Source organism: Patagioenas fasciata, chromosome 4 (assembly GCF_037038585.1).
Source record: "Patagioenas fasciata isolate bPatFas1 chromosome 4, bPatFas1.hap1, whole genome shotgun sequence".
Lineage (NCBI taxonomy): Eukaryota > Metazoa > Chordata > Aves > Columbiformes > Columbidae > Patagioenas > Patagioenas fasciata.
The window spans coordinates 56,852,711-56,880,577 of record NC_092523.1 but is presented as its reverse complement, the minus strand read 5'-3'; the positions used below and the strand labels follow the sequence as shown (position 1 = coordinate 56,880,577).

At 38.5% G+C, this 27,867-nt stretch overlaps 1 protein-coding gene across 8 annotated transcripts in view; it reads right to left on the bottom strand.

Moving 5' to 3' along the window:
- The window catches only part of MAPK10 (mitogen-activated protein kinase 10), a 161,352-nt gene that overhangs the window by 53,487 nt on the left and 79,998 nt on the right, over positions 1–27,867 (bottom strand). For 7 of the 8 annotated variants that reach the window (XM_071807961.1, XM_071807958.1, XM_071807959.1 and 4 more), the window contains 3 exons: positions 22,635–22,804; positions 3,774–3,903; positions 187–245 (listed from right to left, as the gene is read on the bottom strand). In XM_071807961.1, the coding sequence (XP_071664062.1) occupies positions 187–245; positions 3,774–3,903; positions 22,635–22,804 (359 nt within the window). The remainder of the gene's footprint in view (positions 1–186; positions 246–3,773; positions 3,904–22,634; positions 22,805–27,867) is intronic. The other variant, XM_071807960.1, reaches the window with a different exon arrangement.

The window sequence follows — 27,867 nt, the reverse complement described above, 5'->3', positions numbered from 1 at the left end:
AGTATTCAGCATCTTTTAAGTGTCAAAAGTGCTCTCAATGTGGGAATGCAGAATATCTGTTTACCCACAGTGTAGAATGCACATGATCTTATTTAAAGGGTCTCACAACCTTTGTAATTTCTTGAGTTATATTCAAGGTAGACTATAACACCCCACTTTAGTTTAATTATTGCCTGTGTTACTTACACATCCTGGAACTCCTCCAGAGATTTCTGTGGTGTGAAGACATTTAATAAACTGATAATCTGAAAAGCAAAGTAAGACAAAAGGATAAAAAGAAGTGATAAATGTAAGCAGTTAAACCATTTTTGCAGAATTTTGAAGTGTATGTTAAACTCATTTTCAGTACTCAATTTATACTAACACTTCTTGCTTTATGGATCAGTAAAGAGCCATCAACATTCAAAATAAAATGCTGCAGATCTCTAAGATTTCTTCTAGCTGCACTTGAAATGGTTTCTGAGAGAAGGATTAGAGAACCACAGAATATTAGGGATTGGAAGGGACCTCGAAAGATCATCTAGTCCAATCCCCCTGCCGGAGCAGGAACACCTAGATGAGGCTACACAGGAATGTGTCCAGGTGGGTTTTGAATGTCTCCAGAGAAGGGGACTCCACAACCTCTCTGGGCAGCCTGTTCCAGTGCTCTGTTACCCTCACTGAGAAGAAGTTTCTTCTCAAATTTAAGTGGAACCTCCTGTGTTCCAGTTTTCACCCATTGCCCCTTGTCCTGCCATTGGTTGTCATTGAGAAGAGCCTGGCTCCATCCTCCTGACACTCACCCTTTACATATTTATAAACATTAATGAGGTCGCCCCTCAGTCTCTTCTTCTCCAGCTCCCTCAGCCTTTCCTCATAAGGGAGATGCTCCACTCCCTTAATCATCTTCGTTGCCCTACGCTGGACTCTCTCCAGCAGTTCCCTGTCCTTCTTGAACTGAGGGGCCCAGAACTGGACACAATATTCCAGATGTGGTCTCACCAGGGCAGAGTAGAGGGGAAGGAGAACCTCTCTGGACCTACTAACCACCTCCCTTCTAATACACCCCAGGATGCCATTGGCCTTCTTGGCCACAAGGGCACAGTGCTGGCTCATGGTCATCCTGTTGTCCACCAGGACCCCCAGGTCCCTTTCCCCTACACTGCTCTCTAATAGGTTATTCCCCAACTTATACTGGAACCTGGTGTTTTTCCTGCCTAGATACAAGACTCTACACTTTCCCTTGGTATATATAATCAAATTTTCCCCCACCCAACTCTCCAGCCTGTCCAGGTCTTGCTGGATGGCAGCTCAGCCTTCTGGTGTGTCAGCCACTCCTCCCAGCTTGCTGTCATTGGCAAACTTGCTGATAGTACACTCTGTTCCCTCATCCAACTCATTGATTAATATATTGAATAGTATTGGCCCCAGTACTGACCCTTGAGGCACACCGCTAGATACAGGCCTCCAACTAGACTCTGTCTCATTAACCAAAACTCTATGGCTTTTTTCCTTCAGCCAGTTCCCAGTCCACCTCACTACCCAACCATCCAGACCACACTTCCTCAGTTTAGCTGTGAGGATGCTGTGGGAGACGGTGTCAAATGCTTTACTGAAATCACGATAGACCACATTCACTGTTTTACCATAATCTATCCACCTGGTTATGTCTTCATAAAAGGCTATGAGGTTGGTTAAGCATGACTTCCTCTTGGTGAAGCCACGTTGATTAGTGATGATCAGTGACACACCAAAATGTTAATGGTAAGACAGTTAGCTGAACTTCTAAGTTACTGGTTCAATGACCAACCTCAGCTCAATCCATCATAGCAGTCTTTGTGCCACAGCCAGATGTTTCTTATATGTGAAGAATGCACATCTGAGGGGACAAGCAATCAAGGACCACCTTATTAAACATAAACAGAAGACCTTCTCCCTTCTCTCTGACATGGCTTCAGTTCCTTTGAGTGCACATATGCACACACGCTGGCACAAATCCCATCCTGAGAGGTACAGCTTTTTAGCAGAAGAACTTTAGAACAGTGGACACACTCTGGGCAAAGACATCTTCCATACTGCAACTCCTGTTTCATTTTTTTTTTTTTTTAAATGGGCTGGGCTGTTGGAAGACACTGGTAAGACTGTGTGAAACAGTACAGAGGAAAAATGTGACTCCAGGGGTCTGAACTTCTCATGCTTTCCTTCTGTGTGGGCAACAGAGGTAGAAGATAACAGCACAACTGCCACAAAGACAACATCTGAATTTTCCCTTCTTCACCCCCATCACCTCTCTAGGCTTTCTAACAAGAATGGTTCAATATGCTTTCTGTCTGCTCACATATTCTGACTGATTCTTGCTTCTGCACAGTGTCTTTACAGTTCTTTCCTTCCTTTGCACTTCTCTGTACAGATAGATTAAAACTCTTACCCAACTGATGTGGTGCTATTATCAGCTCTTATGCAGCATCTTTAAAATAAATACTGCTCCTGCTGACCGGTGCTCTTTCCAGTTCATTAAAAACACCAAGTGAGAATGCATCATTCTCCTGCCTACGGGGAGAACTACTCCATCATTGCTGCATTTTCAAAGCCCCATGCACTGGTCTGACTGAGGGTGGCTTCCGTGCAAGCCAGGAGGGAAGAGGTGGCTACAGCCCCGATCAACACAGTGGAAGTGTAAGCATAGTCAATGCAGAGGGCACTACAGGTGACAAGTCCTGCTTTTGGCCATTTTAGGGTCAGTCCTTTTTCTTTCCATGTGAATTTGCAATTGAGAACTAGTGTCAAATCCCACATCACGCTTTGCAAGCTCATTTATGCTTTGCGTAAGGACAAAGAGCCATTGCAGGATCTGAGGCAAGAGCAAAGAGGGAGCAAACAAACACTCACTCCGCATGAAAAGAAAGGGGCACACAGGTATGGCACCAGGTCACAGAAAAAATGGAGGAATTGTAGGAAAATTAAATCCTTGGGAGATTCCTTAACCAATGCAATAGGGCAATCCTACATTGCACTACAAATAAAAAGCTTATATAGTGTCTGGCATATAGCTCAAACTAGGTGGTTACAAATAAGCCAGACCTGGAATAACTCTTCTGCAGTGCAGGAATATTTTCATTCATTACAGATACTAAATGTCATACAATAGGTAGTGCGTGTTAGAAGCAGGAGAATCTAGAACCTGCTAGTATGGTTTATTTCAACAAGAACACTGTGATTAGAAGGAATGGCACAACGTTTTCAAGCTTCACAGTCCCTGGCTTCACAACATTAGCTGACACATGAACAGGTGAGAATGGAAAAGTGGTTTTCCTTCTTAATTTTCTTCAGAGCTTTTGCAACTGCCTTTTCCATGACAGCCCCTCATCTTGTACGATCTATACAATGTATCTGTATAACTAGGTTTCAGATAAAGTCCAGACAAGGCATGACACCCATGCACAGGTACTCCAACTTGAGACACTGCTTTTCAGTCACAAATCTCAGTGATAAGATTAAGCCAGGATTCCAACAACCACTTCTGCATTTTTGGAAAAGGAGTTGACAATAACATATTCTGCTCTCTCCCAGTCTATCACCCCAACCCTACCAGCACCACTCCTACTTGGCATAGCCTTTAAATAAGTACATGGAAGATTCTCATTCTCCTATGTGGGCATATAGTACCAGGAAGACTGTAGAGTCCTTGAGCGTAATTGATTTTACTTCTGGTTTTAAAAAGTCACCCAAAAGCCAATTTTGTTTCTAACAATCAAATTACATACCATTTCTCTGGTTACCTCCTGAAAACTTACATTTTTATGATTCACACACTTCATGAGGACCAGCTCCCTGTAAGCTCGCTTGGCGTGAGTTTGGTTCTGAAATGGTCTGCTGAGCTTCTTAATGGCCACATTTCTGTCAAGGACGGCATCATATGCAGCACTGCAGTAATTACAAACACAGGGGTTAGGCATCTCAGAGGATATCCTGCATTTCTCAAGGCAAAATCCTGAGACTCAAGTCTACTATTGCCTTTTTCTTCCACTGAGAAAATTACTGGGACAGAAGAAGGAAAGAGTTTTTAGTGAGAAAAGAAGACATCAAAAGGAAACATGTACCACCACATCAGCAGAAGGCAGCATGCACCACTACTACTAACTCCAGTTCCATAGGAAATAAACATTTATTTTCAAGGGGTTAGAAAAAAATTAAGTAACTTCGAATAAAAATAAAATAAAAACTGGATGAGACAAAAAGTTGTTTCACAGTGCAACTCTCTGTGCACTGGGTACAGCGGGGAGGCTTTTGCTTTTCCTGTCACTATTAAGGACACCCTCACCAAGTGGTTCAATGAACAATTGCCCATTTCTATCCAGAATAAAGTTTGTATTTTCCTTATGATATTTCTCATGGAATCAAGTTACTTAATCATTCTTCAAGACCATGTCACTCAGTTCCAATAACACACCTAGAAATAGGACCATTTCACAGAATTTCTTTACCATTTCCTTCTGATAATAATGGTTGCACTTAAAATTTTTGAAACTATGAAGAAATACAGGCTTTGGTTTGCAAAGCAGGCTTTTAAAACCAGGCTTGTAAAATTCTCCTTAAATGTTTTGCTGAACGTTCAGTTATTTTGGTCTTCAGTTCCTACAAATCTGAATCACTTAATTTGATGGTTCAAATCTGAGTACACAGATTCTGACTTCTAGGTTTCAAAAAGCACAATAATTCTCAGAAATGTTCCCAAACAGACAGTCCTTGGACCCTCCTCCTGATTCTCCCCTTTACCAAGAATAAGGCAAGGCATGACACAAGTTTTCTGTTACTCCATGAAGACAAACAATGTAGTTCTCAAAATATAAACCAACCAAACCACTAGTTATTCTAACAAAGACGTTTTGAGCACAAAGCATTCAAAGTAATTTTTTTCTTATTAGTCCCTGCTTACTATACACATTCACTGAAATTCACTTACAGAGTCTCACTGATCAAGTACAGAGCAGAAAGCATGCAAGCATCAAAAGCTTAGTCACAAAGCCAACAAAAACCTGTAAATGCTCTAAATAAGAAAGTAAAAAAGTGTTGGCAATGTAGGTCTTCAAAACCACAGAGGTGGAGAAGAAAAAAATAAGTATTTCAATTACACTACTGCATAGATAACATAACAAATACATCCCACAAATAGGAATAACTGGTTGCTAAAGGTGATGAGGAGTTTTGTGAAGAATGTTTTAGTCCACTGTTGACATTTGCGGCAAGGTGGACGGTTTTCCCCTGAGAATACGTTCAGAGGGAAAAAAATAATTTCTCATAACTGCCCCTGCAGGTATTCTGACACTGTCACAAAGTTCCATTTTAACATTTTTAAAATGAAACTATTTCAGATCAGAATGTTAACTTACAGGGAAAAAAGTAAGAATAAATACTGAACAAAGAATCTCCCCAAATTATCAATACTCTGAAATGCCAAGTCATGTACCTGGAGAGGAATAAGCCCAGGCATCACCACACAGCTGGGGTCCAATAGTCTAGAAAGCAGCTTTGACGAGAAAGACTTGGGAGTCCCAGTGGACAACAAGCTCAACACGAGCCAGCCATGTGTCCTCATGGCAAAGGAGGACAACAGCACTGTGGGCTGCACTTAGGAAGACTGTTGCTAGCAGGTCAAGGGGATTTATCCTTCCACTCTGCTCAGTGCTAAGGCCACATCTGGAGTGCTGGGTCCAGCTCCAGGTTCCTCAGTACAAGAAAGATAAGGACATACCAGCATATTTGCACTGATGAAACATGAAAATAATTAGGATCACAGTATCTGTCATATGAGGAGATGGTGCGCAATCTGGGGTTTTTCAACCTGGAGAAGAGAATGCTCATGGGGATCTTACCTCTGTTCTTAAGTATCTGATGGAAGGACTAAAGAAGGTGGAGCCAGACTCTTCTAGTGGCCCTGAGCAACCTGCTCTAGTTAATTCTGCTTTGCACAGGTAGGTTGGACTTCACACTCTCCAACATCATGCATTCTGTCATTTGTTAGCAACTTTCTTCCCTTTCTCATTGATAAGTCATGGAACTTCTATGACCAAGCTGATACCGTGCTAGCCCCATGCATAAACAAAGATATCGCACTCACTATTTAAAGTGTATATGAAGCAGCTTAGATTACAAGGCTATCAAAGATCCGGTCTGACTTGACTTGATTCTGGCCAGAGAATTTCACTCAGCTAAATCTTACATTATAAGGAACAACATGTGTGGTTTATAGCCTACTAACAGAAAGTAAACCTTCTGTACGAACTGTCAGAACTGTGTTTTTCATTCTCTCTTAGTTCAGTCATGACACAGCATCATAAAGTCCATGACTAAAATATCCCTTATTCCATTAAGAAAGTACTGAACAAATAAAATGCAACAGTTACATGTTTGGTCTCTGTGGTTCATGGAAATATATTGCAAATATACTTCAGCAGGCAAATCTCTCAACTAATCCATATTACTTGATCACGCAACATCTTTTAAGAATAAAAGCCTACATGAGACTCATCTGAGCTATGTAAGAGTACTTTGAATCATTTAAATAATCTTTTCTCATTTTTTAATCTCTTCAGTTACATCATAAAATAACTTACTAGGAGTTAGAAAACACTAACACCAAAAGTTTATCTGGGCAACCTTTTCTGCAGTTTCTGTCCTGTTTGCTTTTCTGATTTTTCTCCAGCAAAGCAGGAGAAAAAAAGCACAAATCTAAAATGAGAAAACAATAGACTTCTTAACCCTTGGCTTTTATGATCCTTTCCCAGTCCTGTACTTACCATGGAGGAAAATAAAACAACTAAAGGAATCCTTTGTACAGTGATATTTATTTCAGATACAAGGATCTTGACTTGAGTTCTATCATTGCCTTCTATCAAATGGAAGGTGTCCAACTACTTTAAGAAGTCAATATGTGAATTCATTGCACTGAAAAAAATAATAGCAATGTTTTTTTTTCTGTTCACCAGAGAGCAGCTTTTGTTTACAGACAGCCAACTATGCATTTTACTACAATGAAAATACAGATACCACATGTGGGTCCTCTCTCTGGTGCTTGCTACACAAAATCCTTACCTTGGAACACCAAGGTTAGTACTGATGACATAGCAGCCTTCTTAAGTCAAACTTCAATCAGTGGCAGAACAGTGGCTGTATAAACAGGTGACTCAGGGGAGCAGAGATAAGAGAGAAAGAGTAATGAGTGTCTGAGAACCGCTAATGAAAAGGCTGACCGTGAAAGTTAATCTCAAGATGGGCAATAAGAGATTGGACTTGCATCTATAATAAAAATCTGTGCTCCTTCCTCTGGAGACTATTATAACACCCCTTGCTCAACTATGAATTTATTTTTTAATTTATACAGCTGTCCTATTTTTACAACAAAGACTATAATTCACCCTCCATCTTACAATAAAATGATACTTTACTGCAACACGAGCTCAGAAACATCCTCCAAGTTTACGATATCTCTGGCAGCTGTACAGACAGAAAGCGCCGTAAATGAACTTCTTCCCTATAAATTCTGTTTACAACTAGTTTGGCAAGGTAAATGTTAGTGTTAAAAATGCCTTTCTAAACTGTAAATAATTTGAAACAAACCAATTTAGCAGAGATAAAAAACTTTAGCCATGTGCAAATATAAATTCATAACTACCAAGTGATATACGTAATTACAGCTATTTAACAAAACTCTATGCTGACTTCAGCAGAAAAGAAAAAAAAGAAAATAAAATAAACTAATTCTAGTCAGATTTATATGAACTCATCTCATCATTTACCACCAACATTGTGCTTCAGTTCAGACTGTAATGAACAATGCACTGTTATCATACACTTGAAGGACCAGGCATTCATTTTTATACTTATTTTGAAAAGCAAAGAGAAGCATTTGAGTTTAATATCCAAGATTCTATTTTCAATAGACACTCACCAAGTAAATGCTTAAAATGATTCTTCTCATACAGGAATAAATCTTTCAACCAACTATGAAACTAAACAATTATCACTACCGTTATATTCTACCCCAGAAGAGACTGCCAAAATCACAGAAAACGTTTTTTAAATTGACTCCTACGGAAGTGCTCCTAGGAAAACAAATGGCAATTTTTGATAGCCTTAAATTTCAAGATTCTTTGGATGGGGCACACATGTCCTTTTCGAGATGCTTACCCTTTCTCAAGCCACTACTCCTTTAAAGTACTATTATGAGCTCTTAGAAGATAGAACAAAAGCCTGGAAGAGGAAGAGCAGCTCCCAGACTCCCAGGACAGGCTGTGAAACAGAAACATGAAGCAATCTCAGAAAACAGCTCTCTACATTAAGAAAGTCTCTTCACTGAATGATGTAGAAACCTAAGGGACACTAAACAGTCCTCTTACCTACCACTACATATATACATATGTCACAGCAAATATAGTATTAAAATTTTTCTGAAAAGCTACTTAATGGTACATGTACTTTCTAAAGTAGTAGTTTTGCCTTCCTCCAGAAAGACTCCAGCTGCAACTTTGTTCCAAATCACCTTCTATTTATTTCTGCATTACTTGATGCTTCTAAGGTAGTTTTGCCACTGACATTAGCATTTTGCCTTATTTCCTTCATCCCAGCATAGTAAGAGGGAAGAAAGCTAAAAGTGATCTTGTTAAACAAAGCACTGATCTGTGTATTTTAACCTGGTTATTTGGTGCAGTGATTTCCATCAGTGGAAAGAACTGGCAACCTTGAAAACCACAGTTAACAAGAATGTTAATGACAGCTCAGCCTCAACCACCACTGATAGATGGAACAGAACACATTGATATAGACATGTAGATACACATCTGCATGAATATGCACATACACATAAGAAGAAAAGCACAGATGGTTGTATATATAAATGCCTTTCACAGTAATCTTTCTGACTTCAAACTCCCTGCCCTACATTTTAGATAACTATCACTACTGCATTTCTGAGAAGTCATTTTTAGGAACAACAAGAACCTACCATCTTTCTCCTATATGAAGCAAAATTTCTGCAAAAGTGGTTTACAAAACTTTAAGTTCTTTTTCTTTGCTCTACTTAAGGTCTCATTTCAGACAATCACCCTTACAAAAAAAAAAAAAAAAAGAGTGAAAAAATTTGTTTGCTTTAAGCAGATTTCAAAGTGTATTCTGGTATGGTTTTTGTGGGTTTTGTTTGCTTTTTGAATTGACCTCACTTATCAGTCCAAATTTTAGAATGAAATCAGACGTATCTTTTTTCCCCTCTCCTTTCAACTTGTAACTTATGAGTTTTTAGAGGCAGACATTGATGCATTTATATTTACAGAGAGTACATACTCCTTTCTTCAATAATTACTTTTAAACAGAAAAAAAACCACAAAACACTAAAACATTAGAGTAAAAACTTTTATCCAGAAACTATATTTAAAAGAAGTGAATGTTTTTCCTTACAATGATGTAAAAGAAAATAATTCCATACGTGCACCAACATGTACAAACAGTTTCCCCCTAAACATTATAATTCAAAGGCTGCTGTGTTGAACAAGAGGCTTTCAACGTCATTATTAAGGATTGGAACCAAGCCTGTGTGCTGAAAACCCAGAAAATAACCAGTATGACCCTAATGAAAAGCTGCAAATCTGTAGTCAGGAATGGCTACTCCACACTCCAAGATAAGGTCTATTTCTCCTTAAAACAAAGAAAAATTCACTTGCCTCTGAGACAATATTCAGAGCTGCTGCTTAAAAAGACTAGCACAGTTTCATAATGAATGATTGCTGCACTTTTTCTGCTACCAGATACGGATCCAGCTATTTGTTTTGAGTTTCCATCAGCTCTCAGTTCCTTGCAATCACTTGCTAACAAGTTGGATTAAGAAATTTAAAAAAGCTGCCTCCACACCTGCAACACAAGTCATAATTTAATTTTTTACTATCACCATGGCTATTTCGCAAAATAAAACAAACCAGCCTCTAAGACCTTCCTTGAGCTTCCTCGTCACAGCAGAGGTTACTCATTGGGCTCAAAATGTTCCTTCCCACACTACATGAGGAAGCAAAGAATCTGCACAGTGAAATAGAAAGATTGAACTAAGCAGTCACCTCAGTGCATTTTACATGGGACCAGGTCCCCTCTCTGGGCCTTTGGGAACGTCACAGCCAAAACACCATTAAGTCACTGCCAAATATTTAACACGCCACCTCTTATCCTGTGTTGGGAATGAAGTAATATAAGAGAGGGCAGAAATGCTTGAATCATTTGGGATTATCATCCTAGTCCTTAAATAACGGTTCAACATTGCTGTCAAGATCCTATAGTGAACTTTGTAGCACTTAAACGTCAAAAATGTACCATTAAAATTGAGTGATTTTAAGACAGAAGTTCAAAATGTGTGGCTTACATTTCAGTGTTTAATCGGTAAAGACAGGTTTCTTTTAAAAAAAACCAAAACTCTAAGAGAATCAGGCCTACAATTCAGTGTGCACAAGCTTTCATATATTTAAAAATATTATGGCAGGTAAAATCCTGCTAAAACCAGAAAAGATGTGTCTTGCTCTCTGCTTGTACTATACTCTTCGTTTAGTGTACTGCACTACAAAATGCTTGTTCTCAAACTTGGCGTATAAGACTTATGGTCCTGATACTGAAATAAAGTCCTCTGAAATGGAAGAGCTTACTGACCAATTCACATTATGGATTTTACATTTACATATTAAATATTTTAGAACAGAGAAGAGTATACTTGGCACATTTTGTCTAAAATTGTCCACATCTCCTGTATTACAGTATCACTGAAATTATTACTGTAGCATTTTAATACAGGTTTTCTCACTTTACCACAATATACTTATTCTATTTGCCACCTTGCAAAGTACAGCGCTCTGAAGGTCTTGGTTAAATGAGAGTATGTTTTAGTTGAGCTACGTTTTTCAAAAATCAGACCAAAGCTCTCTGGTTATCTATACATTAAACAAGAAAAAGTCATTGAAAGTGTTCTATGCATATTTCTGTCTGAAAACGTGCATAAATGACCAGAAGAAGAGCTGCTCACATGACCAGTTGTACATGTGCATATTGAAATGGGAGCCCAACAGACAAATCTTCACCACAGCTAGAAGAAACTACTTCAACAGGAATCTTTCCGCAGTCGCATCTGTGACAATGTAGGCCTAGATATTTATGATCTTAAAAGAACTTCTTCAGAGATCCAAATGCACTCGTGCTTATTCTGAAAAAAAACACGAAGTCTGAGCTCATAACTTGTTCAATGCCTCTCCTGTCACCCATAAAGGATTAGACTAGTACGATTTTGATATCCACAATATCTGCAGTCCAATTTTGAATTCATATTAGTCATTCTGTTCAAAGTACTAGAGTCAGCCCCATTGCTTGAAATGTCAAAACCAGGCAGCTGTTTCCAGCAAAGATAAACTGAGAAACACAATGAATTTGTATTTCTAAAGGCAACTAGATTTGCAACTTGGCTGTGAAATCTATTTTACAATTCAGTCATGCTGAGACAGCTCTTATCCATTAAACTTTCAGATGGGTGGTCTGAAGGAAGATGCTATCATAAATCATACATATGACAATGTAAAAGAAGCTGCACAGAAAAAAAAAAAAAGGTTGGAACACTTATTTTTAGTAAAATATTAACAAAACAAGTTCACTTAACATCTGTCACCAGTGGCTCCAAATGTACTATATCATAATTTCGTTATTCTACTCGGTAAAACAGTAACAACATAATTCACCATGTGGCAAAACAAGCTACACACTTAGAAAGCTACAGGGAAAAAGAAGACTCACAGGCTGGAATCGATTAAGAAAAAGGATAGTCTGCAGTGAAATTTGCCCTCTATTACTTGATAATGAATTCTACTGTTACAAGGCTGAACATGCTCTGCTGATATCTTCTTTTAAAACAGTTATATACATGAAAATATCAAATTTGTTCATGTAAACAAAGTGCTCTTCCATCGAAACCTCTATCAGTTCTTAAAAGTGACTATCCTTCCCAACTCCATCACCCCCCCAAACCCGTGTACAGAGAAGCTCCACACCTGTACAGACCAAAATCTCTTGACAATTCAAATGCACAGGGTTATGCGTTTTTGGCTCAAGTTGTACAGAAATGTCTCTGTGACTCTGTCATCTGCAGCTTGAACTTCAATTTAGTTGTCTTTCTAATTACCTGAGCCGGTAACATCCTAACTAGAACCAGTTTGGAATTCACCGATCCATTCTGTACATTGATGCAAGACAAACTCTTTTCCCATAGCTATTCTCACTCAAAAAGAATGTGTAGGGATACAGCAGGAAAAGCAAGATGGAAATAGGTACACTGTTCACACATCACCTGGCATGTCTCTCATAATGGATGCCATTTTACTTTGCCTAGTGACTAAAATGTTCATGAGGATACTGAATATAAAGTATGCTTATATATTTCTCACCTGTATATATACACTCTGCTAATTCTTTATATTTGGCTGTGGAAGCAATTCAATTGTAGAATCTTTTTTCTGAACTGAACTGGAAACTCAGTACTTTCTGCTTCTGCATTTCTTGTGTCCCTAATTTACTATATAGTCTGCTAGCTGACAATAACTTTTGCTTACTGTCAGTCAAGGAAATTCAACCTGGTCAGTGAAAGAAGCCAAGTTGGTTTGTGGTTTTTTTTTTTCTTTCTGCTTTAAAGGTCTCTAGGCCAAAATGCTTCCCCTTACATGTGTGACATGTTAGAGATGACAATCTCGTGGTTTCCAATGTGTGCAACACTACTTGCTCTTTGTAGGCTCAAGAAATCACTGAAGTCAGAGTGCAATAAACATATGAAAAATGGTCAGAGCTGGTGGTGCTTATCAATAGTCGGTGGCATAAAATACATGGGCAAAGGAAGTTAAAATGTGATTTGCAGGTAAACATCTGCCCAGCATTTGGAGAACAGGTACAAAGCATTGAAACTTGCAATGAGATCTCACATTCAGTGCTCTGAACTGTCAGGAGGGTATGTAAACTTTGGACAGTTATCAAGTTGTGTTAAGAACCAAAGCAGCCAAAAGAAGTCCTGTTTCCTCATTTAACAGTAATTTACAAGACTACAGAAAAACAGACACCAAGGCAGAGCGCGTACACCTGGCAGAAGTTGAATACGTAGCACTTTCAAGCTGTCAGTCACGTGATTAACCTGTTATTTTTGGATCTACAAACTGAAATAGAAAACAGTTACTATCTTCCATAGCCACCTCAGTGTCATAATTTAAAAGACTTGCTGGCTTGCCTGACAGAACAATATCTGTCAGTTAGGAGAAAAAGAAACATTATTTCACCACTTTTCTTGCTGCGTTTCTCAACTGATGAAAAATCAAAATTCATCCAAGCACTAAAAATGTATTGTCAGCAAGTCATCATCTGCAATGTGATAATCATGGCAGGAAAAAAAACCACCTCAAAGTAAAAGGTTAACCCTTTCACTGCTCTAGTTTCCCCTAGCTAGCCCTGCAACCTCTGCAAGGCTGTTCTAACCAGAGAGAAAGAGCAGATCAGAAATGCTGAAATGTCACTTGGTGGTGTCCTCAGAGGGAAGAAAGCCAGTCCTGCCACAAATGTCACCTTTACCCTCCCAGCCAAAGGGCTAATTCCCAGCCTGCCCCTGCATTGACACTAACTCACAACCAACCCAGGGTGCTCTAACTCATTCTGCTCTCTCCTTTATCTACAGTCTCTCACAGTCTGACACAGGTAAGATGCGAGCAGGTAGAACTGACCGTTTGTAAGAGTACAAAACATTTTATCTGCTGTATAACAAACTGAAATACCTGTGTTCAACAGGAACAAAATGAAAAACTACACAGGGTTTTCAGGCTTCCCTGTTACGCCAGAAATTTCAAGATGTAGATGCTCTGACACATTTTTAAAACAAGATTTTTGTTTCAATTAGAAAAACTACCCTTTTCTGTGGCTCCTGGTGAATTAGCAACCCCAGAGCTATAAAATTTATTTTCAGTTTGTAAATGGGAGCCAGTCAATTTTGGACTGTAAGGTGTAACACCGTAAATCCAGAGAAGAATAGCAGGAATAAAATCACAAACACCACTTCCCCCCCCAAAAAAAAAACCAAACCAGAACCCCCTGTTTGCTACATGCTTTCATTCCTGCCTTTGAGTCTTCCTCCTTTCTGCTTCCCTTCCCAACTGCCTCTATTGCCAACTCTTGCCCATTCTGGTGCGTTTTCCCACTTATGTTATGCCAGACATGTCTTACATTGTTCACAAACTTCACCTGGGCTTCATAAACAACCTCTTGTTTCATATTGTCTTTATATTTCACCTAACTTCTGTTATATTTCAGTTTTTCAACTGTCACTGTTTTTTACAATTGTCTAAGGACAGCAGGTGTTCATATAAGGGATAACCTTTTACTTTTTGTAGAACACTGAGAATCGGTAGACCACATTAATATCAGAAAATAAATATCAGCAATACATCTTAACAAAGAAAACAGAATTATCTGAGGTGTATTTCCTTCCAAACTGGTTCTGATTTTTCTATTTCTGGTTCTACTGCTGCTTTGTTTTGATGCCTGCCCTTTTATTTGAATGCCCTGTCCTGGAGCCCTATCTCTCTGATTCCATATGGTCACAGTTATTTTCCTATCACAGGTGCAACCCCTTGTTCCTAGGAGAGAACATAAGCGTTTAGTGACATAGCTCTCATGAAAAACACGTGGTCATTGGCGATGATGATGCAACAGTCTTCCTTTCAGTGGTGGCAGGATTTCATGTGAATTTCATGTGAATGAAATAAAAGGGCAAGTCTGACCTCAGTTAAGGAATGCCTGTGCTGCACTGACAGTAGTTAATTTCAACCCTGATTTTCTCCTTGAACTGAGATTTGTCTGCAACTGAATTCCAGGCAAAAACACGAGACAACAGGAAAAGCAAGGACAGTCTTAAAAAAAAAAATAAAATCTGATATGTTGAAGCATAGCAGCGAGATAGAACAAACATGCAAAAAGGGAAGTCTGGCAGTGACCTAAAGGAAGTTTTTGATGAGGTGGGAGCAGACAGGTGCTTGTCATCTGCAAAGGCATTTATAAAATGTTACTGCCTGACAACACAAAGTGTAAATCAAATTGAGTATTTTGCCAGCCACAACAGAAAGAGTTTAAGTTACAGAAACATGAATTACTTCTATGCAGCCACAGAATTTACAAACAGCTGATAATATTTTTTAATGGCTCCGAAAGGATCATAGATGCTTATCCATTAATGGCTGTGAACAGACCTGCTCTATACCTCGAAGTTGTACTGATCCAACTGAGAATCCTGGCTGTTCACACTCTCAGATGAGCCTGACTGTGCCTTTACAGTACTGTAGTTTATGACCAAGTAAAGAGAGTACTGCTGTCAAAGTACACAAAAACAGGTTATGCAGAGATAGTTTCTACAACAGCTTACTTTTTTTTTTTTTTAATAAACCTGCAGAGAGAAAATTTTTGATAGATCCTGCCTACTTAACTATTGCAGTCACAGAAACTATACAGGTTCTTTAAGAAGAAAAAAAAGGAGAGAGTCCAAGATATAGGTGGTCTGAGTACTTCAGAGACAGAGCCTCTGATCTCTTTGCTAGAATAGCATGCTGTGGCATGTTTTATCACATATTGTTTGTGACTACCAGAACCTAAATTAAATTTCAGATTTTTTGTGGACTAGTGAAGGGAAATGAAACATGAGAAGATAAAAACGAAATACATGGTGACTTCCAGGAATCTCAGCAGTTAGGTAGGAAAAGGACATTAAAAGAAAAATAAGATTTTTTTAAGTAATTTTTGAAAAAAAATTAACAATAAGTCTTGCTCAAACATTACATCTCAGGTACCCCTATCATATAAATACGGGTCTTCATCCAGCCTCAGGTGCCTTCATGCACTGCTACTGGATATATTTTTTACTTTTTTTTTCTTCTTTCCCATTTCTATTAAATATATCAATAGATAGAAGAAGTTGTAAGAATCAAAGTAAACATGGAATTGAAGATGCTTGTTCTTTAAGACAATTAACTTAGGTCAATTTTCAGATCTATTACATGCAGCTTGACAAGTGGCAGCTGTTATCTATGCGCTTAACACCAGTTTCCTCCACATCGAGGCTAAATTCTTCGTTCAGTCATTAGCCAGAGCACTGCAAGACCTTGCCTCCTCCTCTCACCCCACAGCCAAGCAAACTGTCTCTGAATGTGTGCAACTGAATTTGTGGCATTTCAGAGTAATGACGCTAAAAAATCCAAACAATTCTACAATGTGAACGTAAATTGTAACTGGAGAATAATCCTGTAACATACAGATGAATGAGTGAGGCTTGAAGTTCGCTGTGGGTTTACTTAGGGGTATTTCAACATTTCAGAACTTTCTGAAGTGGAAAATAAAATACTGGCAATCATTTAAACCACTTATTCTCAGAAGAAAAAAATCTCATCAGGTTTTGTCATTGTAGGAGATATTAGCACTGGGAAGGATCAGAGAATTTGTTTAAATTTACAGGCTTATTTCACTAACAGTACAGTAATAGTTTACAGTACAAACTGACAGGTATTTTCTACATTACTCTTGCACAAAACACTTCCAAAACTCTCTATAGTTTGTCTTCAAAAGCCTCCTCAGGAGCAGAGTGTCAAGGCACATCAGCAAAGCACACAACAGCATGAGGACACAAGCTGAACTAATGGATACACATTGGAGAATCTTTTAAAGAACAGAATAAATCCACAGTGCCAGCCAAGAGAATAAGCACAAAAAGTCTGTGATGTGACTATGTAACTGAAACACAATTGAATTCACAACACACACTCCATACTGATTTACAGGAAAGACTGGGACTGACAAAATTAACACTGCCACTCCCTTCAGGGCCACCAAAATTCTAGGCACATCTGGGTACACAGTTCACTTTGTTTCTGCTCTGAATTACGTGTATTCTTTCTTCTCTTATGAGGGAAATTGGTGATCTATCCTATGGTGAGAACACCTCTTAACATCAATGGAACTGTGCTGGTTTATACAAGAGGAAACATTGACCTCTGGCAGGGAATACAGTATTTCAGTTCAGTGGCACAAAGAAACCAAAACAATGTAATTGAGTTGGCAGGGTCATGACGGAGAAATATCTTCATCTCTCGACAACTTTATTATGCCAGTGTCCAGCTAAACAACAGAAACAGGGTTGTGCATTAACTGCAAGACACTGTCACTATTCTCTTTTCCATTGCACCATAGCAAATACATAAACTATTCTTCTTCGATCAGTGTGGGCTTAGCATTGATTATGCTCAGAGATGTCATCTCCTCTTTTCTATGTTTTTTACTGTTATTGCCATTGCAATATCTCTTTGGAGCCTTATACTCAAGACCAGGAGTCAATTGTGCTACACGAAATCAGAACTGAAGGGTAACCAACATACAAAAGAGCTCAAGTGTTTTTGCAAACTCAGGGATCTCATATTCTTCATTATTTGCAGGCACATTCCACACAGAACACAGTCATATCAAATTAAAATTTATTTTAATGTAGTTCTGTTAATTGACTTATCTTAATATTCTTCACAGAAATCTAGTAGAGATCTACAGGATGGAAGAGGTATTCCTATAATAATTTTCTTAGTATACATGAATATACAGAAAGCAGGAGGAAGTTTTAGCCAGTTCCATCTTCACAAATTTTCCACGACCAGTATCACGACACAACAGGACACTTCTCTATGATAGCTACCAGAAGAACAGCAAGAAAAACCCCTTCACATACTGGACAGAATCTGTTGCATTCCTGCTCCTGGTGATTTCTTTACGGAAAACAAGCAGCAGTTATATAGCCACAACAAGCACCACCATCATAAATGCCTGTTTGGAAGAACTCTGCACTTCTTAGGATTGAATCACCAAATTACATTTAAATCAGCAAAGGAGAACCTTAGACAACACAGCAAGCTACCAGTTGACTTGCTGACTTTACTTGTCACAGGAAAGACAAAAACACTGCAATCTCCTTCCTATGCAGGCTCAAAAATATAATCTAATCACTATTTCTGAGATGGAAAAAAAAAGAAAAGAGAAAAAAAAAGGAAGCAAAACCAATTTACTTCTTCAAGGATATATTTATAGACTCCTCTATATTTGCAAATGAGACATCTTTCTAAATTTATAATGCATTCACTAAAATACTACCAGGGCTCTCCAAAAACATCCTCAAAACATCATTCCTGCTCCCATACTTCCCCAAAAATATGACAAATACCTTTTGCATAAACTAGGTAGCATAAACCACCTCCCAGTTTACACTCCTCTGTCCAGTTGACATGTCATTAGACCACATCCCAACATCATACAGCATGGAAGCCTGTCTTCATTCTTCACAAAAAAGCAAGATAAAATTCAGGATTTCAGCTGAAAGGCATCAGACTCATCTATTTGACACTCACCCAGACAACTTTGTCTTCAAAGCCAACACTTTCTCCTGAGGATGCACACAGGTACAGGCACCAATGCAGTCATAAACCAGGCCAAATGACTTCCACAAGCTGCTTCTAAGATTTTAATTACTTGCATCCTCAAGCCTCTACTTGATCTTTTCACTACCTGCCATGAAAAACTGGGCTTCATACTTGCTTCCATCATAAATTCAAAAACTATCATAGCCTCTTCAAATTGCTTTTCAAATATTCCTGTACAACATAATTTTCTTAGACATCAGAGGCAGTATCAAAATATCACAGCAAATATAAGAAATGAAAGCTTGCAAACCACAGCAGAAAACCTACAGATAACTGCTTTGCTTCCAGGCAAAAAGTATTAATTTAAAAAACAAAAAAAACCTCACTCCACCATCAGCATATTTTTGTTGATTTTATAGAACATGAGAATCCCTTTTCCCCCACCCTCTTCTAAACCATTCATCCCTGCAGGCTTAGAGTGACCTCTCTCTCTCCCCTCCTTGTAAAATAAGGCAGCTGTCACCTCCCTTCTAACACTGCAAAGAGGTACAAACTAATGCTTCTCTCAGTGGTTTAAGTAGCATGTACCTAATTAAACTCAGAAAACTGTTCTCAACTCATTTTACCTTTGAACTTTTCTGTTTCTATCAGACTTGAAACTCAATGTGTGTCATTAAAAGCCTGCGTAGTTTTTACAACTACAGAGCTTGGTCTAATATACTTCAAGCTATGTTTTAGCTACGTCCCATTGTCATCATGTGTAAACCAACGTGATAAGTTTATGCAAACACAGCCTACATAATCTTTCTCACAGATGCCAGCACTGTGGGTACAGTGAGTAAACAATCTACAATTTCATTAAGAGCTGTTTTTGCAGAGTGCAGAGGAACTTCCCTGCTCAAGAGATTCCAAGCAGTTTTTTTTCTTCCTGCTGGTAAAAATAATTTTGTGAAGACGGTAAACACAAATCCCATTGAAAGCTCCTACCATTAATTCCTGAAGATACAGAATGCACTATGTCTACAGCCAACATCACTTTATCAACAAGTCCTGTAGTTATTTCACATGGGCACAATGACAATTATAAGTATCACTCACACCACATGGCTTGCTCTTCTTCACATAATTTAATAAATTATCATCCCCTCAAGACTTTAATATATATATCTTAATGCTTCTGTATCAAGAAAATGATTATATCTTCAATGTAATTTTTAGAATAGTCAAATGAAGTCCCCATTTATTTCATAACCCCATTCTCTGCTTCCTGTGCCTGTTTCTGTCCCACAAGAACTATTTTTCACTGAATTTCTCTTACTTATGTTGACATCTATTTATAGAATTGTGTGAGAAAGACTTTAATACTTCGTGGCTTTGCCAAGGAACCCTGTAACACCGGCTTCCAAGAGCAGCCTGAAAAACATCGTGTCTCTCCTCCATCTCCCTCTGCCTCCACAATTACCCCATGGACTGCAGGCAGCTTGCCGGGGCAAATGTACCTGGCAAGGGGCAAAGGCAGCCGGCATGCTGGGCACGTGGGGTCCCACATCCAAGCGAACAGGGAAGCTGGAGCTAGCACAGAATCATAGAACCATAGAATTGTTTTGATTAGAAGGGACCCTCAGGATCATCGAGTCCAACCATAACCTAACCTGACTCTAGCACTAAACATCTTTTAAACACCTCCAGGGATGGTGACTCCATCACTTCCCTGGGCAGCCTGTTACAATGTCTGACAACCCTTTTCATGAAGAACATTTTACTAATATCCAATCTAAACCTCCCCTGGCGCAACTTGAGGACATTTTCTCTTGTCCTATCACTTGCTACTTGGGAGAAGAGACCAACACCCTCCATGCTACAGACTCCTTTCAGGTAGTTGTAGACAGTGAGAAATGTCTCCCCCCAGTCTCCTTTTTTTAAGAAAAGCAAGTGGAGCTTGGTCCTGAAGTTAGTGCTGAGGCATGGAACATCTTGCACATGATTAGTAATGAGAGATTTTACGTTAAATTACAGAAAAAGCTACTCTTAAATAGTTCCCTTTGGGAATTACTGTTGTGTGGCTGAGTACTAAAAGCAGAAAAGTCATCAGCAGCTCAGCTCTTCCAGCACTTGCCAGCTGCAAAAATTCAGACTAGTAAAGAAGCAGATCACTGGTTGCAACTTCTGGCATTGCTTGATTCAGCTCCTGCACTTCTGCAAATTCTGGCACTAAGAAACAGAACTGCATCCCAGATCTGCTACACTCCTCAAACAAGTCATTCAGCATGAACAGGACCACTGGATCTAAAAGAAATGATGACCTAGGTTTTTCCCACTGTTTTCACAGAGGCCCTCCTCACGACAGTTCTTTGTGAAAGAACAAGAGGAGCAGGGCAAGACAACTCCCTCACCACAGCCAGCAGCATTCCACAAACAGGCAGGTTTTTGGTACATTTTTTCCCTAAATTGATTTTCTAGATGTAACCCTATATGCATCAAAATACCTATAGTTTCTAAATACTTTAAGTTTCTACAGTAGAAACTTACACTATTTAAGGTTACTATGTAAATTTACTGTTATTACTATATAATTATTTTGCAATTAGAAACACAACTGAAGATTATTTTATCATGTATTGTCTTCCTTTAGCTAAACTACATGTATTTATCTCACAGTTTTTTTCACTAATTGATTCTTCATGCTTCACTCAGTCTGTTAAGGTATTTCTGATAAATTATCGCTCATGACAGGTAGATTAGAACATAATACATACTAAGCAAAAAAGTTCATTATCTTCCCCATCTATCATGTAATACTGCTACATCTGTACAACCGAACTGTAAAAGGCCTTTTATGGCCTCTCCATGCTGCTCAGGCATTTCAGGAGGTTCACATTAATTTTCACTTGAACTTATTTGTTTACTCACTTGGTTTTATTTCTAAGGTATTCTTATTTTTTGTCTGTCAACTCAGTATGAAAGACAGATTCACAGGATGTTACTGATTTTATCTAGCTTAATTTCTATGGGGTTTTGCTGCTCATAATTGATCACTACAGCAACTCAGCTGCAGAGAGGTTCAATAAAATAATTTTCATCTAAAAACATCTGTTGCTATGTATGAATGTGAATAAACAGTGCAAAATGAACATTAATAGGACTCAAAGTATGTTTTTTTTCCAAAACTGATTTTAAAGTAACCTTCAGCCCTTTTGTGGTTGAAATACAAAATGAAGCACTTAATAATTTAGATCAATCTTTGGACTTGTGTGGCCTTAAAGTATACTGAATGCTCAAAGTGGCAGACTGAGACCTAAGGATGTCTTGCTAATTTTTGTTACACTGCTATTTATAGTGCCAATGATCTATGGAAGCCCACTTGCCCCTGGATTAAAGGAACCTGTTACTTTACCATTGCCTCCAACTGTAAGCTAACACACACCACATCAAAGTCAGAAAAAAAACAACAGACGGAATTAGACTTCGTCTCTGATTAAGTTATAGATAAAAAGTGCTGTTAGTTACCCTAATACCTCATAATTAAGCAGGTAACCAATGCCTGCACATAGATGTTTAAATACAAGCCACTGCAATCTAGAATCCATCTCTGAAAATGCAGCTGCAAAAGCCAAACAGGGTATCACAACCTTTGAACATAATAATTTTGCATTCCATAAGCCTGTTGTATTATTTAGGAGAGCTACTGCATTTGTGTCTTTCGTTCGCATTATTCACATCACTGTAATGTCTCTTTTAAGGACTAAAGGAAACATTAGCAGTTACCTCAATTTAAAAGGCTTCCATTCTGAATACTTGAGAGCGTTATGGGATGTGACAGGTCTCTATATTGCTCTCAGTGACTTTTACTGTACAAAGACTAAAATTACAGGGTTTACTTGGGATATTATTTGCATTGCCTCTAGAAATAGTGCCACAGTTGTCAATTATGATAAGATCTTTCTCCTGCTATCTAGCTAGTTGCATTTTGCTATATGGAGAAACAAATCCAGTGCTATCGTTCTCACCAGCAGAATTTGTTAGAGAATCACTAGACTCCTTCTGCCTCAGGATGTCTGTTGCCTGACTGCTATTTTTGCAATTTTAGACAATGTCTGTGGCTTGCAAACTGTGAAGAAATGTAAAAGGCAAATCCTATTTAAAAGCATAAGAAAAACTGCTGATACTTACCAAACTATTCCCTGAGCCCCAGAGCCAATAGGTTTCAAGTTCTGGTAGCGTTTGAGAACTGTGAAGGTCGAGTCACCTACTTCCACGCTGTAGAACTGGTTGTCAACTTTGCTTTTGCTCATGTTGTAATGTTTGGCAATATATGACACATCCACTTGTTTCCCAAATCCCTGTTGTACAAAAGAAGGAAAATGGGGAAGGGAGGAGGGGAAAAAACACAGAAACCAAGGCTGGTAAAACATCAGAATACTGATGAAACACAATCTAATTTTTCAATGTAAGTTATTGTCATTTTAGACTCATTTTCGTAGATCTACATATGAGTCTCCACATGCTCCCGAAGACTGTATCAAACCTTCTTTCATCCAGGAAGTTACAGTAAAAAGCCACCAATGAAAGAAAGCTAGCAAATTCTCCAGCCAATGTTTGTGACAGTTACCCTCGACTACTGGTCTCTGCCTTTCAGCACTTCTGCCCTCATTTGCACTGCAATAAGCACCTTATTTTAAAATGAAAATACTTAGATCAGTGTAAGAAATGGGACAAGAGACACAGGAATTAGGCTCTTTGTCACTGGTCAGATAAAGCACGTAAGTTCATTCACATGAGTGCTAAAGCTTTCTCTGAGCATATGATAAAGGCCCTGAGAAGCTTTCAACAGGAGCTGCAGAAGAAACAGCACTTTATGAGATGAACTGTGGCCTGACATGGTTCGGTATCATGGAGACTATGCGCTAGCTCAGGAGATCTTCCCAAGTTCTGGGGTTTTAACAACATAAAAGTTACTTTTGTGACCTGACAAATGCATTAGCCCTAAGCAAAGGCTAATTTTCATGATACAAAGACAAGTTACTGTAAACATTTCATGCTTCCACTGAAGCCAGCACTGCAGAGCTGTGACCTTGCCCAAATTCATATAATTACAATAGAAAAAGTTACATTGGAACTATTTCATGACTACTAGTGGGCTCAGTTCAGCAAAGACCTTAATAACTTTGAGCTAAAAATCGGAATTTAGTGTTTGTAATTTTGGATCCTGCACTATGTGATGCTGAGCACAGGATGCAAAAGTTCGACATGTGACAACAGGGCTATCCTCAAGTATTTGCCGATTGACTTATGGAAGTCAAGCCTTTACCAAATACCTTCTATAAGCAGAAGCAAACCTCAAATATACCTTCCTGCTGTATGTGTCTTTCTCTGCCTCTGCATTAATTTTCAGTCCTCGCAAACGCAGCTTCTAAACTTTCTTATTTGCTCTATTATAATTGCTTTCTCCAAAAAATCTGAATAATCAGCCACGTTATAAGACTACAGGATATTATGTTGAATTTTGATGGGGCAGGGAAAAAATGTAAAGTTGATTTGGCAACTATTATTTTTTCAATATAAAAGGGACATCATTCCAGACTGCATCTGATTCACAGTACGTAGCCTTAGTTTTAAAACTCCTTCCACTACATGAAAAGAGATCATAAATATGGCCAGCTCAGCTATTCATAACAGACCTGGAACCGAGAGACTTTATTTTAGTAATATGCTCCTGACAGATAGGAAATAATTCCAGTTCCACCTGGCTAGACAAACACATTTGCAGCTTGTGTTTTTCTGATGTAATTATCAGAACAATGCAGACAATATTCAGCATTAACACCCAATACTCTGAAACCAATGTTATATGAAGCATCAGTGTAATAATTTTATTCCTTAGTGATCCTGACTTGAGGCTAGCTCCTCTGGAAATACAGATACAGCGACTTTTTTAAACAAGCCAGATTGACTGTGTTAAGTCTTGAGTGAGCCAGGCCAGCCATGACTTGTTTTCACCCCCACTCCCAAGCTACTCTACAGTTCAACATACGATATGGAGCCACACAGGAAAAGACACTTTGTCATTCTGCCTTTAGTATCCTGTACACATAAAAATTGCTTTTTTTAAAGTCAGACTGAGCCTGTGAACTGCAGGCCTCAGGAATCCCACGCAGCTTACAGTGCGATTTCCGAATTACCGCAGTTCCAGATGGTGGTTATTTTAAATCCAATAATGTCTTAAAAATCAATTAAAACAGCTCAAGAGAACCACTCTGTAGTACCTCAGTTGTGTGGATAATTAATGTATGCAATCGCTTCAGCAGCAATTAAGTGATATGGATCAACGGGGCGCAGAAGACTACAAACAGTAAGACACAGAAGTGTCCCTAGGACCAGTGGAAAACAGACTGTTCTACAACAATCCACTCCTAACTGTGTGCAAGCAGGAAAGGTAAAGACCATCTTATTTTTCTGGATTTTTTTTTCTCTTTTTTGTTTCTTTTTAGATTAATATTTTTCTCTTGAGTCTGTCTAATTAAAAAAAAAAAAAAAAAAAAATCTGTGACCCATAAAGATCTTTGAAAGAAAAGACCAACACCAAGAATTACTTATAAAATTCAAGATAGGCTGATTTAGTTTGAAGTTCACTCCAAACCAGAATGCCTCCTTTGAGTGACAAACACTTCAGCTTTCTGGACAGGCCAACGAGTCTCCAGATCATCTACTGATTTGCTTCCTCCCTTTAAAATCCTACTGCTAATAAAATACTGAAAAACCTATATTCTGCTTATTTTTACCAAAGCCTAAATAAGCAAAATTAAAACACAATAACCCTACTGCATAAGCCCAAAATACTGCTTACTTTTATAAGAACCAGGAGATGAATAATTATCTTTGTTATGTTTGTAATTATAATCAAATCCCAAATCAATGAATTTACAGTGTTATTGAATTAATCCTATCTGATCAGATCTCCAAACTGAGATGACATGTAATCAAATCATGAACCATTTCCCAGTTGAGACAACAGTCACTTCCTCAATAAAAACAATGAAACGACAGTTTTGTTTCACTCTAAAATTCAGCTAAAAAGGTTTTGACGTTAACAAAAAAAAAAAATCATACTTTTAATAAGAGCACCTCAATCTCTGCTTTAGTTCAAGCTCTGATGAAAAGGTTCTTCTCAAAGCCTTCAAATCCACATTGCTGATCTTCGAGAAACCTACACACCACATTTTGGTCCTGATCTATTTTCAGTGCTTACTCAAGCCCCTACCAGAAACCTTGGTGTTGGTTTAGTGGTTAACATCCCCCCTCCTTTTATTTTTGCCACCTGCCACCCCATCTACACCATGTAAGCTATTTTGGAAGAGGTTTCACTATAATATAATGCTTACAAGTTCTGTACCAGCCGCTTAAGTTAAAGCTTTAATTATCTGACAGCAGAAAGGAACACAGGGCTATGAATTTCCAGTATATGCTCTTCTGTATACATACCTGAACCAAAACCTTCCAAATTTGATTGATACTGACATCTTAAGAAACTAGCAATTAGCATTTCGTGAAGAATTAGCTGTGGAAAGGGAGGGTATACATATACAAGGTGACCAGGTTTACTTCTTAGGATATCACAATGAAGATGCAAAAGGTCTTGCACAGGTCTTCTATGAAAGTGAATTTCACTGAGTTCAGACATTTTTAGGTGAGCTTCAAATGAACTTGGTCAAGGCACAATACTGAGGCCCCAATGTAATAATAAACATCGCAGGTGTGAAACAAAAGCAAATTTCTCTATTATTTTCACTTTGAACAAAACACATCTAGTTTCACAGATCTCTGTGTAACATGAAAGATTATTCCTCAGAGACAAAGTATGTATCTGAGTGCCATTTGTTCTTGGTTTCCATAAAAGTTTGGGCAATGCAATTTCATTATCCAATACTGACTGGAACTTAATTTTTACTTCACATGTACAAGAATGCGCATACCATTTACTTCTTTTGACACTAACTAACTGAGAAATTCTAACACAGACCTAACTGCCATTCTCCTTCCACTATACTGAGAAACTTAGAGAAGAAAAAGTTTTTCAGAACTGAAAACATAGCTCTCCTTATTGGGTCATTTGAACACATAGCCATACCTGCAATGACGCTTGCTTAATATCCCAGCAATTGGGGAGAAGAACAGAACTGTCAAGTCTCAAGCATTTGAGATGAAGGAAAAGTATACCCTCACCATTACTAAATACTTCAAGAACATATAGTTTGTTTTTAAAGAACATCTACTTAAAAATTCAGTGAAACTCAAATAATGCCTCACACACAGCTACAAGGCACATTATTTTACTTTTGTTTTGTTTTACAGCATAGAGAGCAAAAGAGAGGGTTGAAAAACCCAACAAAAACAAAATGATGTTATTTTCTGTATTATGAGGTGAGTTGTTTCCTTAGATCCACGTTTGTCTATTTCTACCGCACAAAAGAACTACATTAACTATTTTTCACTGACAGACCTTTGTTTCTGAACACCATTCCTCCTATTCTCGAGAAGCCCAAAATATCACAATTTCTTACAGCTTAGTACCTCATACATCTAAGCTTTTATAAATACAAACCATGCTAATAGCAGTTCAAGCTAAATTGCTCTCCTTCACACTTCCCAAGACATTGAGTGCTGTCAGAGTTTGTTACCAGGCATCAACTGAGGGGAAACATGACTCCAACACTAGTATCCTTCCATGTTTCCACACAGAAGTACTTATAGGAACACATCAGCTTTTAAGGGTGCTATGACTCAAGGCTACTGAAAACAACTAAATGACTCCAGATGTGTGAATGCAAGCAAGGAAGAGAATGAGATGGAAGACTGAAAAGCTGACTCCTCATCTGCAGTTGGCACAGTGCCCAGAGATGAACAGGAGAGGATTGTTCTGAGCCAGCAATTGCAGTTACTCCCCAGGGGCCTCCACTGTCTCCTCCCCATCTCAGACAAAGAAACTGGCCTGGAGGACAGCATGTTTCAGAGGCAGATGCCTTTGGCTCCCTCAGGATCCAAAAGGATAACATTTTAAAAGTACAATTTGACCTGAAGTCCAATGCTGAGATTATACAAATTGAAATTCTGAAACATGACAAAATCCTCAGAATCTTCTTGGCAGCTCCAAAAATGTATCTACAGGTAAGCCCTGCTTCACCTGTGTACAGCTGCTAAGTCAACAACGCAATTAATTCAATGGCAAGCCTCCTGCTTGCACAGCCATAATTTTATCAGAAGATTTAAGAGCCAGGATCCTGGGATGAACCAATATTTATTGAATCCTCTCTGCTTTGGATGTAATGGTCACGGGTTTTGCTGCGTAGATCCGGACAGCCTCAAAAACCCCACTTGAGAAATATAAAGTATCTTTGCATAGAAAGAC